This window comes from Alnus glutinosa, chromosome 8 (genome assembly GCF_958979055.1).
Source record: "Alnus glutinosa chromosome 8, dhAlnGlut1.1, whole genome shotgun sequence".
Taxonomy (NCBI): Eukaryota; Viridiplantae; Streptophyta; class Magnoliopsida; order Fagales; family Betulaceae; genus Alnus; species Alnus glutinosa.
The window spans coordinates 7,802,194-7,819,105 of NC_084893.1; the positions used below are offsets into that span (position 1 = coordinate 7,802,194).

The 16,912-nt window shown below is 37.0% G+C and overlaps 1 protein-coding gene and 1 pseudogene across 2 annotated transcripts; one reads left to right on the top strand and one right to left on the bottom strand.

Moving 5' to 3' along the window:
- The first annotated feature begins 1,105 nt into the window (after positions 1 to 1,105).
- LOC133875805 (dehydration-responsive element-binding protein 2A-like) lies at positions 1,106 to 3,386 on the top strand (annotated as a pseudogene).
- A 1,261-nt stretch (positions 3,387 to 4,647) lies between these two features.
- LOC133874802 (uncharacterized) lies at positions 4,648 to 16,141 on the bottom strand. Of its 2 annotated transcripts, none has more exons than XM_062312659.1 (8): positions 15,567 to 16,141; positions 13,628 to 14,944; positions 10,701 to 12,515; positions 8,989 to 10,089; positions 8,368 to 8,472; positions 7,944 to 8,033; positions 5,640 to 5,750; positions 4,648 to 5,548 (listed from the first exon to the last, which is right to left on the bottom strand). In XM_062312659.1, the coding sequence occupies exons 1-8, from the start codon at positions 15,624 to 15,626 to the stop codon at positions 5,006 to 5,008; spliced, it is 5,142 nt and encodes a 1,713-aa protein (XP_062168643.1). In that variant the 5' UTR covers positions 15,627 to 16,141; the 3' UTR covers positions 4,648 to 5,005. The 2 variants fall into 2 exon arrangements, with proteins under 2 accessions (XP_062168643.1, XP_062168642.1); XM_062312658.1 differs by having other exon boundaries at positions 13,628 to 14,947.
- Between the last annotated feature and the right edge of the window lie 771 nt (positions 16,142 to 16,912).

The window sequence follows — 16,912 nt, forward strand, 5'->3', positions numbered from 1 at the left end:
TAAGGATATAATTGCAAAAATAACGAAATATCAGTGATAGTAAGTAAAGTTTTCCCTTATTATAATAACTCGGAAGAAAACTAAAAATGCTTGAAAAAGAATAGAATTGTGATTACCCTTCTCTCTGAGTGAATGATCCTTCATAATGTAATTGTGCAATGATGACTTTCAGGTTCTACTCTCAACAATGGAAGCAGAAGACAGACTGCAAGATGCTTTGGCAAATGAAGCTGGCACCAAGTCTTGGTGGCAACAATTTAAGCATCAAGGTTTGCTGCCACAGAAGCCTGCTGAGCCCAATTTCCCTGCTGAAGATCATTAAGAGTATGGTGTTTCAAGTGATTATCTTGGATAACCATTTTTTAAAAAAGAAAAAATATTAAAATTTTTTATAAAGGGTATTTACAACTTTTTCAAGTCTGAGAAGGGCATTGACATAATTTACAGTTTGATTGATTCCTGTCCTATGGTGACGATTGGGTGGATTGAATTAAATCAACATTAAACAACAAAAAACTGTCATAAAATGTTACTTGCTACATATTTAGTCACCCTAAAACCATTTAATTTATTAAATTTTAGTTCTAACCATTGTTAGTAAAATTTTTGCACAGCTATTGAACGTATATGGGACCAAGTATGAAACTGCTGAAAAGTATAGGCGTATTTAACAATTTTAGCTACTCTAAAATCAGTGGCGGAGCTAGGAATTCATGCTTGAAGGAGCCGAACTGAAATATGAATTTTCGGTTCTGCCACTAGAGGCACTTTCTTAGAAATTGATATATATAAAATTCTCCATTAACATGGTAACACCGTTGTGACTTACTCAATTACTCCACATGTTTCAAACTACAAAATTAAATTTATATTATATTATATAACATCTACTATGAACAAAACAACCCAATAAAAAGAAATTTATTACAACCTTAGAAGTCAAAATCAGCTACTTATTAACATTAATGATTAAAAAATAAAATAAAAGAAGAAACAAACAATATGAGAGAGAGAGAGAGAGAGAGAGAGAGAGAGAGAGAGAGAGAGAGAGAGTGTGTGTTTTTAAAGTTTTTGGTCTTTTATAAATTATTATCTAATCGTGTCTACACTAAAGAAGAGGGTTTTTGGTCTTTTACAAATTATTATATAATCGTGTCTACACTAAAGAAGAGGGTAGATAAGGGAATCGCAGAAATTTGAGAAGGGAATGCTTGGGAGTTGCGAGCCAGGACGGAACATCAGTAACAAAAAGCAAGGGACACGTGTCATAATCTCCGAACCCAAGCGGAGTAACGTTTCAAATATGCGTGGCAGGCTGGGAGCAACAAGCTCAGATTATTTTGCGCAGAAAGAATTGTTTTCGTCTGAGAAGTTCTCCAACGTTCTTCTTTCCCGCGCAGAAACAAAATTGCGTTCACCATCGCTGTTCATCGCAACCGCTGTTGTTACTCATCGTCTGGATTCTTCGATGACCCTTTCGTCGGAGGCTACTGTTTCAAGGTTGGTTGAATTTTCCATAATTTTTCTTTTGATTGTTGTAAATTCTTGATGGTGGGTTTTTCTAGGTTTTGGGGGAAAAGGGTTTGTGATTTGTGTTGGTTGTGTGTGATTGATAAATTAAATACATATTATTCTTCCTCTCCTCTTCCCTCCTCTCTCCTCTGTAAGATCCGTCGTCGTTTCGGCCCTCGGAGGCTACAAGCAAGCGCCTCTACGTGGTCTGCGATTTGTCTACTTTTTAGCACTTTGACTAATTGAGTGTGAAAGTGAATCAATAAATCAAGAAAAGGAAACTTAGTTATTTATTACATTAATTATTTTTAATTAGTTATATTTAGTATTTCTAGGGTTTTTCTCTGGAATTAGGGCTGGCTTCCCTTCTCCGGTCTGCTCTCTTCCATTCACTGGCCACTGCTGTCGCGCGTGTACCACACGCAACCACATGGAGCACGTGAACAACACGCTTCTCCGCCACCATCGGTCTCTTGCAACATGAATCTCTTTTGGGGTTCACTAGAAATCTCATATCCGAATCTGAGCTTCAAAATAATCTGATCTTTGGCTTAAGCTTGCCCATTCGATCTATTCGGGATAAAGTTTTTGAATTAATTATTCCCAGCTATGATCAGTTGAATCAAACATTTGGGTAGCTTGTACGATTCTGCTATTATGCTCTGTATTGTGGGGTTGTGGGGTTGGGCTTAAGTTTGTGTTGCAATTGATTGTTGCTTTTTTCTTTTCTTTTTTTGTGCAATACTAAGTATTGAACAATCTGTGTGAAGAATTTTCCAAAAGATCCAGGTGCTGACTTGATGTCTCTGCCGTTTAGTTGTTGCAGGAAGAGGAAGTCCCGACGTAGACAAGATGCAACTCTATCGGTTGCTGAGACCCTCACCAAGTGGGAAGAGCATAATGCCCAGCTCGACTCTTACAATAATGAGACTAAATCAGCTTGTAAAGCTCCAAGTATTGGGTCGAAGAAGGAATGTATGAATGGAAAATGAGATCCTGAGAACTCATCATGTAAGTACAGAGGTGTTAGGCAAAGGACATGGGGCTAAAGGGAAAAAGGCTATGGCTTGATACTTTTGAAAATGCCGTTGATGTTTCCTTGTCTTATGATAAAGCTGCAAGAGCAATGTACGGTTCTCGTGCTGCCTTAACTTTCCAGATTATTGTTCAGCCACAACCTCATCAAGCATATGTTTGACAGCAACTCCGGCATATTCTGATTCTGCCATTACATCAAACTATTCTGAAGCCTTTGTAGCTAAGGATATAAGCGTGAGAAACGAGGATGAATTGAGAAGTAATACTTTGTATGCTGCAGTACTCACTGAAGCTGCCATTCCAAGTAGTACACTGCAGTCAGAAGCAAATAATGGGTGCTGTAACATTGAAGAAGAATCTAATGCCATTTCAAACTGTTTTTGGGAGGATGACAGACAAGAGTATTCTACCAATGAAATGATGACTTTGGAGGAAGTTAACGCTCTCTTTGATGCTAGTCCTCTCCTTGATATTGAATCGGTATTGGGTTATGATGCTGGTCAGCTTTGGTTCTCTGCCATTGAGACTCTGAATGATATGGCAGCAGACACCTTCCAGAGGAAATAGGCAAAGGAGTATTAGAATTATTAGATTAGTGGATGCCTTGGTTTTTGATTTATCAGATTTCACATTTTGAGTTGAGGGGGATAATGAAATGTTAGATAGGAGGCATAGCAGACTTGGATTCTTTTTGGCTGACTGGGCTGAATCTTTAAGGTTTTTAGATTGGGGAATTGGCTTTTTAATTTTTGATGTAACAATTATACCACTTTAGGATACACCATGACACCATGTTCAATTGAATGATGATAAACAATGTTTATGTTTGGGGTAGTTTCACTGTGGTGCCTGTACTAAAGTTTTAGATTGGGGAATTGCAAGTGGAAAGCTTTCCCACTTGACATGCCTGCTTTTCTCACATCGAGTGCAAAGAAATAGTTAAAAGAGTTTTCTTCGTAAAATTTTCAGAGCAAACAAGGGTACCAGTACCTCCCTAAACCAACAAGTGGCCATAATCTCCCATTGTCGAACCCACTCACTTCTTGTACAGCCTTAAACCCAATTCTAGTGTGGAACCTAACAAGCTGGGACATCCAAAATATCAGTTTCAAAACAAATAGTTTATTTCCAAAGAGATTCTAGATTAATAAAAACACAAACTCTAGTGAAATAATATATATTATGATTGACACGATAGGGAGAAATTTATTATTTATGCATATCCCAGGAAGATCTTTTTTTTTTTTTTTTTAATTTTCAGCAGGAGCCGCCCCTGCTAGCCTAGAAACGCATTTGTCACTGGCTAAAACTATTCAAAATGGTAAATTTTGGTTATTAGGAGGTAATATTATTATTTTTAGTATACTATTTAACAATTTTTTCTTTAGTGCAAATGCTTATTATTGTCATTAGAATAATTGGGTTCCTTTAACTTCTAATTTAACTATTCATCTTCTAATTACCGTGCTTCTCTTCGATGACTAATTTTTTTTTCTTTTTTTGACATGTCCACACAAGAGGGGAAGAGGAATTTAAACTAGTGACCTCCGCTTCATGAGGCGTGGTTCCCAACCGATTGAACTACCCTTTAAGGACTTCAATGACTACTTATAATTTAATTTCAAAAATCAATTCAATTTACTAACGTGAATTTGAACATGTGCAACGGTTTTGCTCCCACTCTATTTTGAGATTCAATTTGTATGTTACTAGTTCACCAAGATGCGTAATTGCTCCCACTCTATTTTGTAATCAAAAATGTTAAAAATCACTCTTGTGTCACTCTAAAAATGAGATGCCTTTTAAAGTCATCATTGAACTTGTAATTGATCATTATTAAATTTTGATCAAATAATAATTTTAAAAGCCACCTCATTTTTGAAGAGACAGAATAGTGACACATGAGAGACTTTTACAATTACTCTTTTTGCCCCATTCTCGAGAATTTTATAAAAATGAGGCCAAAATGAAAGGTAACTATTTGCATGCAATTCTTACTGCCTCATTTTACCTCTCATGTAATAAAGCTTCAGTTTTTAAGGAGAGAATTTACAAGAAAGATTATCCTGATTTGGGTCAACGGTATATAAACTAGAATAATAAAGAACTTGTGTCCTTTGGACATTCAACTGTATATAAATAGGTGAATTAATTTTAGGATACAATGTAGCTATATTACAAATCACTGGATTCTCACCTATAATACAAAACTTGGTTGTGATCCTCCAAATAAACCCACAAAATTCATCTTGAGAAATTTCTTTTGAGTGTCACCCTAAAAGAGTTGTCCCAAAAAAAGCTCTTGTCTGTCTGTAATGCTAATGACTCATAATAATGGCTAAGTCAATGCCTGCCTCCAGCATCTTGAGTGGAAACTCCTGTGGAATATCTAAGTCAACCCCAGAAAATTTTGGAAGACGTCTGAAAATAATGAAAAGTTGTGTTGCTGTTGAACTCATGCTTCATCACCCATATTGGGGGTGCCAGCAGAAAAGAACTGCTCCGCTCTATCAATAAAGCTACTAGGGAATCTACAGTACAGCATTACAGTGGAAGTTTCTGAAGCCAGTAGATTTTGCTTCGGAGCTATTATTTCTTCACTAGTCTTTGTTGTTTTGACATCTCGTTGGTTTCTCATCTTGCCACTTCTAACGCCATTTCCCAAACTGCCTGCCTTTCCCAAATAAACCCTAGTGCTTCTGGCATTGTAGCGGATAGATCTAAGGAGACTGTCTGATTGAGGCCTTCTAAGTTCAGGACCCAGTTGATTATTTTCACCAGAATAATCTGCTGGGGAATTTTCAAAACCAGAACTGGACTGAACACAAGGCAAAACATTTCTGCACGATTGTAACAAGGAGAGTAGCATATCTATACTGATTTCTTGCTGAACCAAACCCTTGTTCTGCTCACACCCATAACAGACAGCAACAAGTGTTCCAGCCAAGACAGGCATCAAATCAGGGTCACTGAAGAACACAAAAGGCAGATCGCAAACCTGTCCTCCGGCTCAACCATTAGTTTTTGTCAATATCTATATATATATAATATTAAGATACAAGGGAAATTCTGCAAAAGGTTCCACTTACCTTGTGAAGAACTGTAGGACTCTTTCCCCATCGGAGGACAGCTTGATTCCCCGAATGGAACAAAGCAAAGTGACTAAGAAGCAATAGAGATTCAAGAAGAAGCAAACCAACCTGAGCCACATTACAGAAATGAGCAGGCATTTAGTGAGGGCTGCCCTGAATACTACACACATAAATTCCTTCATCTAATCCCATGAAACAATGCGATTGAAACTCCATATATACCACAACCCAACTGCGCCCACTCCCCCCCTAATGGTAGTGGTGAGCCATAAACTATAAGAAAATTTTACTGGTGAAAACAAAAAGACAATACCCAATACACCCCTCCCAACAAAAAAACAAAAGATATATATAGACATGGAATGGTTTACATTTACAAGCCAAGGGAATATCACATGTCTATGCAAGTGAAGATGATAGTCTTCTATTTATTTCCTAAGCATGTGGAGATGATAGTCACCTCTCCCATTATTCTTCCACATTTCGCACCAAGCTATTCTATAGCAAGTGTAATAAACAAAAGAACTAACAACGTCAATAATATGTATAGCACCATGATATAAAATCTCCCCATCATTTGGAGTATCAGTCGCATCTAATTATGTTTTCACTGTTAGAATTTGGTGCTAGGTGTATTCAATTGATAATACTAGGAAAGGAGGGAAGGGAAAAACAATTTTGAATAAAGCTAATCTTAAAATTATGATTCAGTCTGTTAGAATTTGGTGCTAGGTTTATTCAATTGATAATACTAGGAAAGGAGGGAAGGGAAAAACAATTTTGAATAAAGATAATCTCACAGTTATGATTCAGTCAGGAATCATAAGAATTTTTCCAGAATCTACAAGGCCGCAAATACTTATCAGTTATGCTGATATGAAACTCTCTCTCTCTCTCTCTCTCTCTCTCTCTCTCTCTCTCTCTCTCTCCATAGCAACCAGCTCTCTAAAAGCATTAAAATAGAGAAAACAGTGGATAGAAACAGTGACTAAACCAAAAGACAAACAACATTAAGATAAGCATAAAAGGAATGACAAAAGAAGGGCCATAAGTTGTTGCATGGAAGATTACCCTGTTAATCTAAGAACCATGCATAATATGGAAATCCACAAATTAATTTTAAATGTCCATCTAGGTCATTCTTAAATACTTAAGAGAATAGAAATAAAATAAAAAATAAAAAAGGGAAAAATGTTAAATTGGTTCCTGTGGTTTGGGATTTTGACAAATAGCTCCATGGGATTTAAAAAGTTACTAAACACTCCCTGGGGTAAGCCAAAAAAAAAAAAAAAAGACAAATAGGTCCCTACCTTTAAAAAAAGTCCACAGAATCTGTTAATATGTCACATTAGCACCACTCATATTGTGATCCATGTTACTTACAATATATATAATTTTATATATATAGATAACAAAAATACAAAAGATGACTTTGACCAAAACGTACCATTCATTTTGTCCAACAATCACTTATGTAAAAAAAAAAAACAAATTGTCGAACAATCCAATGGCCATATCTTAAGCACAGCAAACACAAGCACAAGCACCATCGTTTTACTATTCATGTCCTGCTCCGCCCAACAGCCATCAAAATTCAAGACACTAGCACACACTCTCTAGATGGGGCTTATGCAACTGGGCTTTTGCGCAATCTTTCTAAGTTTTCTGAAATCAAGCAAACTTTCATAGAGGACATTGCTATTCCAGTGCTTATTGAGGTTGTGGGTTCAAGGACTTTTGTGGCGTAAGAAAATGCAATTGGTTGTTTAAGTAATTTGGCGTTTGACGATGGAAGTTTGAAATTTATGTTGTCAAGGAGGAATTGAGTGCTTGAAGAATTAATGGGACTCGGTGCCAATGGTTTAGAATCTTGAGGTCGGGACTCGACCACCACCCTCCATTTTTTTTCTTCTTTTTTCTTTCTTTTTTTTTTTTTATTTTTTTTTATTTTTTTTTTTTATCTTTGGGTTTTTAATAGTTTATTTTTATTTTTGTTGTAAGCAACACGTGTCACAATATGATTGGTTCTGATGTAGCATATTAACGGATTTTATTAACTTTTCTAATGGCAGGGACCTTTTTTTTTTGCTTATCCCAAGGAGTGTTGGTCACTGGGAGTTATTTGTCAAAACTTCAAAACCACAAGGACCAACTTTTTTTTTTTAAGGGAAAAATGTTAAATTGGTCCTTAGTAGTTTAACATTTTTCCCTTAAAAAAAACTTCAAAACCACAAGGACCAATTTAACCTTGGTTGTATTTTATGTCCGTGTATTCAGAAACAGTGGCATGCAAAAAGTTACCTGATCACTAGCTACTTTCCACTTGCTGCTGCAATGGGAAAGAAGGAAACTCATCAAATGGAAAAATTCCATCTTCAGGTCTGGCCTAGCCTGTGAGCAAAGCAAGGAAGGAAATAAGAGTCAGCTCAGTGCAAGAGAGTTTATTTGATAAGAAGAAAAATATTTTAACATATCGCCCAAACTCAGTGCAAGAGAGTTGTTGTTGTTGTTGTTTTTTTTTTTTTTTGGCAATATTAATCTTGAATAAACTCTCTAGCTCAGTGCAAGAGAGTTTATTAGAGATTAATATTGCCAAAAAAAAAAAAAAAAAAAAACAACAACAACAACAAAAGAATTTAAAGAGAATCATAAAAAAGTTAACTTTGAGATGCCACCATCATCAAAACAATAATCCCACAGTGATAAGCGGTAGCAACTAACTTACTAGCATTCTTTGCATGAATTTAAGGTCCAAAAGAGCCAAATTGTTCAACACCTTCAGCACTCCAGTTGCCACTTCTTCAAAATTAGATGGAAGGACATATGAGGCCTGCAAAGTTATTTCAACATAGGTTTCTTAGATTACTTGAGAAAGAAGTTCTAGGGACCATTGTCTGGTGCAATGGCAAAAGTCTCCAGTGGGTGCATGGGTTCAAGTCTTCATAACAGCCACTCATGCATAAACTACTAAGGTTAGGACTATATCCAAGCCACCCTTCCCAGGAGCTCACTTAGGTGAGACCAGTAATGGCCGACAAGCTATTTGACTCAGGAAAAAAAAAAAAGTTCTACAAATACTGATTAGCCAAAAAATTGTAACTCTGGGAATTGTCATGTTACGAGTAGGGAGCCTTACCACCAATTTTGAGGTGAAATATATTAGAACAGTAGATAAAAGCTTAATCATAACAGCATTACTCGCCCTGAAAATTCCTGTTCATTTTAATTACTAACAACTATGTGCCCCAAAAATTTAAAAGAAACCCACCACCAAAAAGAAGGGGAGAAAAAGCATTCTACAACTTCACATGCAGTTGTAGCAACTTTTCCAAGTCAGCAAAGTTACCTGTTCAGAGGACAATCTATTGTTTGCCTGCAGTAACACAGCTGTTAACAAAGAAGGGAGACTGACAAGCCCTGTTTCGGATATGGCAGAAAGAAGAAATGCTACTGGTTGCTCCAAGCTCAAAATGTTTTCATTCTTTTGTTCTGCAACGACTGAGTGTTTCTCATCCTTCTGAGCTACAATAGGCTCCACAATATCCTCAATTTGAGTTTCAGCTGGAATATCCATCTTGCCTGTGTTGGCATTCCTTGTCTCAACTGAACTGTCAGTATGCTCATTTCCACCATCCTCGCCCAAGGATACTGACCCATCCTTTTTATTTATCTCACACAAGTCATCTAATGGTCTATCCTCTGGTACATCTGGTAGATAGACAACTGTGCCACCATTTAGCACCGACAATGGAGGTCTATAATCTCCACAGGAGTTAGTTACAGCAGAATTTCCAGAATCAGCAGACTCTGCAAGTTTAGCTTCTCGACTTTCATTTCCCTGCACTGCTTCACTAGAACAAGATTCCCAGTCAATGGAACTATTGGTCTGAGGTCTTGACGTTAAAACTACCAACAGATATATACTTAAGTGAATAGAAGAAGGAAACGGTGACCCTTCCACCTGGGGCCGATCATAAAGTGCAAAGAGATCTCGCAGCCGGTGAATAACTTGGTAGGCAACCAATAGCTCCAGCAAGCCATCCCGCATTTGGAGTTGTCGTTCATCAGAGCTTATATGGCCAATTATTGTCGTAACAGTCCATAAAAAACCATCTAGAACTTCAGAGGTTGATTCAAAATTTTCACTTGATGTTTTACTCATTGGCAAGTTCATATTACCAGGGACATTTAAAGAGGCAGCAATCTTTATATAGTTCTCGAGGGCTGCCGATAGCATTGGGATGATTGGGGGTAAAAGATTCTGTGCGACAAAATAACTCCTGTTTGCAGGCACAGATAGAACCACCCTAAGAAGTTTCAAAAGGTGTATTGTCACCTGGCAACCTTCAGGTTTTGATGTATGAGAAGCAGGCAAAGCCGAAGCTATAAAATCAAGTAAACCAGCTTGGCGAGAAGCTTGCAGCTCAGGATCCTTTCCCTCGAAATACTGATCACAAAAAATAAGGACCGCATTTATTAAACCACAATCAACAAATTGTGAATTAACAAAAGCTTACAAAGTGAAGCAAAACCAAAACACTGTAATGTGTATATATTACAACACAATCTTCATTGGGAATTAATGCATACATTGATCAGATGACAAATTGTGAGTGATGTCCTATGAAGGATAACTTGTGTCAGCTATAAACAGCAAGGGGTTGAATAAAAGGAGCTGCCAAAAGTAAGTTTGAACTCTATAGAATCTCAAATCTAGCAAAAAATGATCATATTGAATAATCCATATTTCAAGGGTACAGTCAACCTCATGATAGATGCCAAAAGAAAAAAAGTGTACATCTGGAAGAGTAGAAAAGCATTTTAGCCCATAATCCCACAAAGTAAAAAAGCTATTAGTTCATGAAGTGCTATCTGGAAAGTACTAGACCGCTAAAGAGTCAATTTTGTAATATGATACAAAAATGAGAGAATTTCCACTCTAAAACTCAGACCTCAACAATTTAACGTACCCAACTTGAAACATCATAATCATCACATGACATGCTTTATAGTGTTAAAAATACTCTTAATCGCTAGACCAATAATTTCAAATATTACCTTCATCATTTCTGCAATTATTAACCCTATACTTGTAGCCCCTTCTTTTCTAGCTTGCCTTAGTCTTTGAAGTTCTTGGAGCCACCTCCCAATTTTCATTCTTGCAGTTCCCATGGCTGTTCTATATCCAATACCAGCATTTTCAGCACCAACATGAGGCTCAGGAAATTCATATTTAAGAGCCATAAGCCTCTGTCTAATTCTTTTAATCCTTCGCTTCAGTGAATGTTGCAATGTAACATTGCCCATTGCAAGAGCAGAACCCCCTAAACCTGAGACACTGCTTGCTTGATATTCTTCACTGTTGTTGGTTGGTGTAGATCTACCCTGCACATCCTTGTTTAAAGATCGGCGCAGTAAAGGTGAAGATTGATCTCTGAAATCCATAGAAGCTCTCTCCCGTATTTGCTCCAGGTAAAACTTGCGACGTTGTTCACTTTCACTAAGTCGCTCAGCTAATTTCTGGGCCAGAAGTTCAGCTTCCTCTTGCTGGGCTTTTGCTCTTTCCTCCTTTCTCCGCAGCTGTTCCATGGCCCTTGCTTCACGCGCTGCACTGGATGCTTTGCGTTCCTCTTCTCTTCTAACTTGAGCCTCTTCTTTTTTCCGTTGTGTTTCAGCAAGGCGTTGTAATTTTTCAGCTTCAATGAGTTTCCTGCGTTCTAAAACAGCCTCTTCTCTAGCCATGTCCTCCTTTTGTTTCGATTTTATCACTTGAAGTTTTTCGGCTCTCCTCAACTCTGAATCATGAAGCTTCTGGCGCAACATATGTTTTTTATTTTCTTCATTTAAAGAAGTAATAAAACGAACCTCGTTAACTTTACTGCTTTCATCACCAGCTCTCTTCGCAACTTGAGCTAGATAAGCTTCATGCCGAGATTCACCACGTTGGTGGCGAGCATACATTCCTTCTCGTAATTTCATATTGCGGACAGCCTGCCATTCATTAACCCGATTTAATTTTTCTGAGTTACGCTGAAGCTTTTGAACTCTTTCATTCTCCAGCTCATTTCTTATTCTCATTGCCCGGGCATGCTTTTCTTCTGCTTCCCTTTTCAGATCCATAGCAGTTCTCTTCTTCTTCTTCTCAGGAGACATTAGTTTGTCATGCAATATGCGTGCACGCTCCACACTTTTTCTGCTCATACCTGGCGAATGTGAAACACGGGAAGAGACACGGAAAGGAGATGAAAGTATTTCCTCCCAGTTCCTCTTCTCTTTCCAAGCATCCATGGATTTCCGTGGAGCTGCATTCCTCTTTTCCTTATCTTTTTCTGAAAGAGGAATTTGTCTCTTAAAATGTTCCGCAGATTTGAGGTTTTGGTCAACACCGCTTTCTACCAACATTTTTTCTTTCTTAGGAAGCAGTCTATCTGCTTCAGTTCCCAGTTGGTCTCTCTTACTCTTTCCAGAAGCAGAAGCAGCAGAACTATCTCTAAGAGGTGGCCTAGATGAACTAATTTCGGAAGAGGATGAGTTCTGGAGAGGGACACGTCCATTTTGTACGAAGTTCACCTTGCAGGACCTGTCTGACTCAGTATTCTGCTTTTCTCCACTCAGATTCCCTTGAATGTAATCTGAACTTCCATTCTGTTTTCTTGACTTTATTTGCGAATATTTGGAATTGGATGTTACATCACTTTTCCCAGCTGATTTATGCAGATTATCACCAGACTGAAAATTAGGACAGTCGGGTCCCAGAATTTTCACATCATTAGCTGTACACATACTAGCTCTTTCTTGTTGAATTTTCTTAAAAGCCTCAAGAGATGAAGACAGTATCTCTGCTTTGTGCGGTGAAGTGGTCATTCTTCGCACCTGCACTCAACATGAAGTGACCAACCCTTTTACCTTACGAAAATAAATAAATTAAGATAAATATTTTTATCATTCCAAGGAAAGCATAATGGACCTTACTCCAACAAAGACTAATTTATCAAAATCATGGTATGATGCTTGAAACTAATGCTTGCTCTTTTCCACAACCACAGCTCAAGTAAGTAAACAGGCACATAATATCAGAAATGAATCAAATGATATATGAGAGTATATGGCTAAATGCACCACTCTTGATAAAACTTTTTCAATATGTGAACTTTAAGTGAGCCATATTTCCTTACAATGGTTTTTGAAAAGTTATGTTGCTGTGTAATGGTTTTGATAAGTATTTTGCACTATAGTGGTTGGCACAAGCACATGCAATGTCTTCATCAACTGCACCACAGAAGCAAAGTGCATCTTCTTCACACAATCATTACCCATTCCCTTCTAAGTGCCCTAGTCTTAACATGCCAATGGTGCTTTTGAACTCAGAAAGGATGAATTATTGAGCTCAGGAATAGTAAATGGATGATGCCAAATTACAATGGACAGAAATTTCCTACAAACCGGTTTGTAGGAAATTTCATACAACTCATATATAAGATTTTGCTTGCAAATTTTTGGCAAAGACAATCAACATCAGAATGGAAATTATTGGCATAAGACACTGAATTATAATAAGTATATGATGTCAACAATAATTTCTTTAATAAAAATGCAAAATGATCATGTTTTCTTCTGATCCTTCTGAGGATTTTAAACTCAGCATAAAAAACCTAGAAGAGATTCATTTAATATAAAGAACAGTGAAAAGCTATCGTTGTCAAATTTTATATTTCATCTTCTACTAAGTATCTTTAGTCCCTTGTTTCCAATTTATACAAATTATTCCCAATAGAGCCTGAAAGGGGGAGGGGGGGAGCAAGAGTAAGAGGACCATCAGAATAGCGCTGAATGAACCCATCTCCAAAACAAAAATGTGAATAAAATTTTTTGAAAGGTGAAGTGCAGGAACACCAAAATTTGACATTCAGTGTTATTTATTGACAGAATTTACAGCAACATGACCATTAAAAGCTAAGACCAAACGAAAATGTGAGCATGTTTACCTCCCATGAAAGAGCATGTGGCCTGCGATGGTCACTCTTCAATGTGATTGGTGCCCCATCAATTAGCTGAGGAGAGGACCTTTTCACATTCTCAAACTCCTCCACTCTAGTTTTTAGCTCTTTAAAATCAGACGCAGCCTCTTCAAGAACAAGAATGGCCTCTTCCATCTGCTCAGTATCACATTCTAGTTCGCAAAGAAGATAAAGTTCATCCACAGACCTATTAAGATTCTCAAAGAGAAAGCACCAAAGTCGCTGCCTAAACCTTTCTTTGCTTTCACCTGTTTCACCCTCTCCAAGGGCATTAATAATCTGTATGTTTGACATATCATCGTGTACTGTACTATCCGATCGACCTCCCTGGTCTTCAATAGGGGCTGTGAGGCTAGAATCTCCTGTAATTTCAGGTTCACTCTCTTTGGATGGAACTAACTCGGAAATTTGGGCACTTGCTGCTGTGCTAGAACCCTCATTTGTCCCTGGTACTTCAGAAATATCTGAATCGCCTGACTTTGGTATAATAACAGGCGCCTGAAGTTTGACCACTGCCCCTGCCTCTTCAGCAGATGGAAATCCAGTACTTGAACAATCAGCGTTCACTGGTTTGACGTGCTCAGTGTGAATATCCTTGCAGTTTGAAACTTCACCACCTGGGTCAACCTTTTTATCATTCAGAACTGGTACTTCTGCATCTTCTAGAGATATTTCATTAACCTCTTCACGGCTCTCTTCAGAAACCTCATTTCCACATATATTTGCATCTGCAGCAGCCACCACATTGTTTTCTTGGGGGTTAGCACAAGAAGTAACAGAGGAAACCAAAACATGATTATTCACGTTCTTCCTAGAGCTGACCAGATTATCATTCTCAATATCACCAAACTTGATTCCCGCTCCAACAGTGTTTTCATGATGCAGTAGCAAAGCATCATCCTCTAGATCACCCCACTTGATTTTGTGAACCACATCAGGCTTATCCCTTTGAGGAGCTTTCTCAGTATCTCCAGTTCCACCATTAGAAATCGTAACAGAGAATGGAAGTGAAATGTGACTCTTAGTATCTTGCTCAACTACAAATTTGTCGAGGAGGGCGACGCTCTTTTCGTCTTCATTCAAGACAGGAGTAGAATTTACAACACCAACCTGGCTACTTACAGCACGATTTGCCCCTGCCTTTGGAAGCTGGGATCTGCGCTTGCCACTTGAATTTCCCCGATTTTCATTCAATGAGGGCTGAGAATGCAAACAATTAGAAGCATTCTTTCCTGAAAAACCCCCAACCCAACTCTGTAGAGAGAACTTTGAACTGCTTCTATGCTTCTGGACAAGAAGAAATGGGAAAGAAAATACAACTAAAAAATAAGACTTGAAAATCATATGAAACCTGATATATTTAATAATGCAAACAAGTAGAGAATTGGGGAAACAAAAGAAGAAAAGAAGGCATATGCAAAAAAAATATATAATAAATACTTCTCAGCTACGGAGAGCGTAATCTCGACAGAAGATAGCAAAACTACCGCGCAATTATGTTCCTTGGAAATAAACGCCATTTCAAATGCCTCTCACTAATTTCGCCTGAAGCGGTTTCCTAACGAAATTTCGTAAGTAGCAAGTGCAAAAGACGATCATTCACGCTGGATTAGTTAATGAGATGATCACAACCAAAGTTTTCCAGAATGCGATCTGTGTGGTTGCCGGGAAAATGCTAGAAAGAAAAGTAAATCAAAACAACTCGCTCAACTAAGTCTAATTCAACCATTTGCATGCCTTAAGAAGTCTCAAAATTCTGTTTTCTTTTCCTATTTCCCAGCTTTCTAAGAAACCGAACGGCAGCTAAATATAACTTTTTTTTCTATAAAAGAAGGAAAAATGAAAACACACTAAATTAGAAAAATGCTTATGAATTTAATGAAATAAAATGAATAAAAAGCGACACCTTTTTCACTTGGAACCATCCTGAGCCCTGATCATCTATTACTTCTCCACTGTTCTCCATCCCCACTTTGATCAAACACCCAAAATTTTCTTTCACTCCAAAAAACAATAATTACAACAACAACAACAACAACAAAAAGAATCAAATATTCCACCAAAACCCAAATGTTACAAACCCAAAAAAGCACAAGGACTCTCCTTTAATTTATACAACAAAATGCCAAATTCCCCGATGATAGACGCTCATAATTAGTGAAATCGAACTGGGTATTCCATAAATCAATGATCAGATGAGGTAAATATAGAAAAACTTGGAATTCGAATTTAAAGAATTGTTATTGGGGGAAAAAGTTGGTTGCAGAATTTCCGGGAAATGACAACTGAGAGGGAAGAGGAAGCCTAAGATAATTGAATTTTCCACTGGAATCTAGAGGAACTGCAAAGGAATTTGAAATGGGAGGTGGAATTTGAGCTGTGAGTGAAGAAGATGTTTCTAGGGTTTTTTATTTGGGGGGAAATAGGAGGGAAAGAAGGAGGTTGGAGAGGGAGTGAGTTATATAGGTCATAGGTGAGAGAGAAAGAAGAAGATGGTAACAGAGTGAGTGGTTTTACATATTTGCCCTTGATTTTATACATATGACTCTTGGATTAGGGTCTACTGTCTAGGGATGGTTGGGTTTGGGTCAGATCGCCCATGGATCCACCCATTCAGCTCAACTTGGTCTTTTTTTTCTTTTTTTCTTTTTTTCTTTTTTACTTTTTTCTTTTTGCATTTTTTAAATCAATTGAAAAACAATGACAATGATCATAACTGTGTTTCCAAATACTAATAAATAAGTATTGATTTTGAGATGAACAAAGTTTCTTTCAAATTGGGTTAGAAAAACTTTTTCTAATTCAACCTATTAAAATAATGTGTGAAAATCACATGTTTTATTAAAAATGAATGTGAAAATCACATATATATATATATATATATATATATATATATATATATATATATATATATATTTTGGGCATATGTCAAATTAATAAACTAAGCTTGAGGAAATTCATTCAACGCAAATTTAAAAGAAAACTTTATCATTTTGCGGTCGATAGAGTGATTTTTGGTAAGAGAACTGCTATTTTTTATCTCCTCTATCTATCTCCTTTCATATTTTTGTTAAAATCAATAGATCTATATGTACAAATTTAATAATTAATTTTTTTTTTTTTTAAAAAAAAAAGGATAAACAAGAAATAGAAAAATAACAGCAAGATAAGATTTTGAAAAACTAAAGTCATTTACTTGTCATTATTAACTATAAAAGAGTCCTTATACTTATTTTCCTTATCATTATTAAA

Bases quoted from the DNA above. Each gene is read 5' to 3' on its own strand.
- LOC133874802 (XM_062312658.1), bottom strand. From the start codon at position 15,626: ATGGAGAACAGTGGAGAAGTAATAGATGATCAGGGCTCAGGATGGTTC. The intron at 14,948-15,566 runs GTGTCGCTTTTT...CTTCTTGTCCAG, and splicing joins GATGGTTCCAAGTGAAAAAG to AAGCATAGAAGCAGTTCAAA. The intron at 8,034-8,367 runs GTAAGTTAGTTG...CTTTGCTCACAG, and splicing joins AATTCATGCAAAGAATGCTA to GCTAGGCCAGACCTGAAGAT.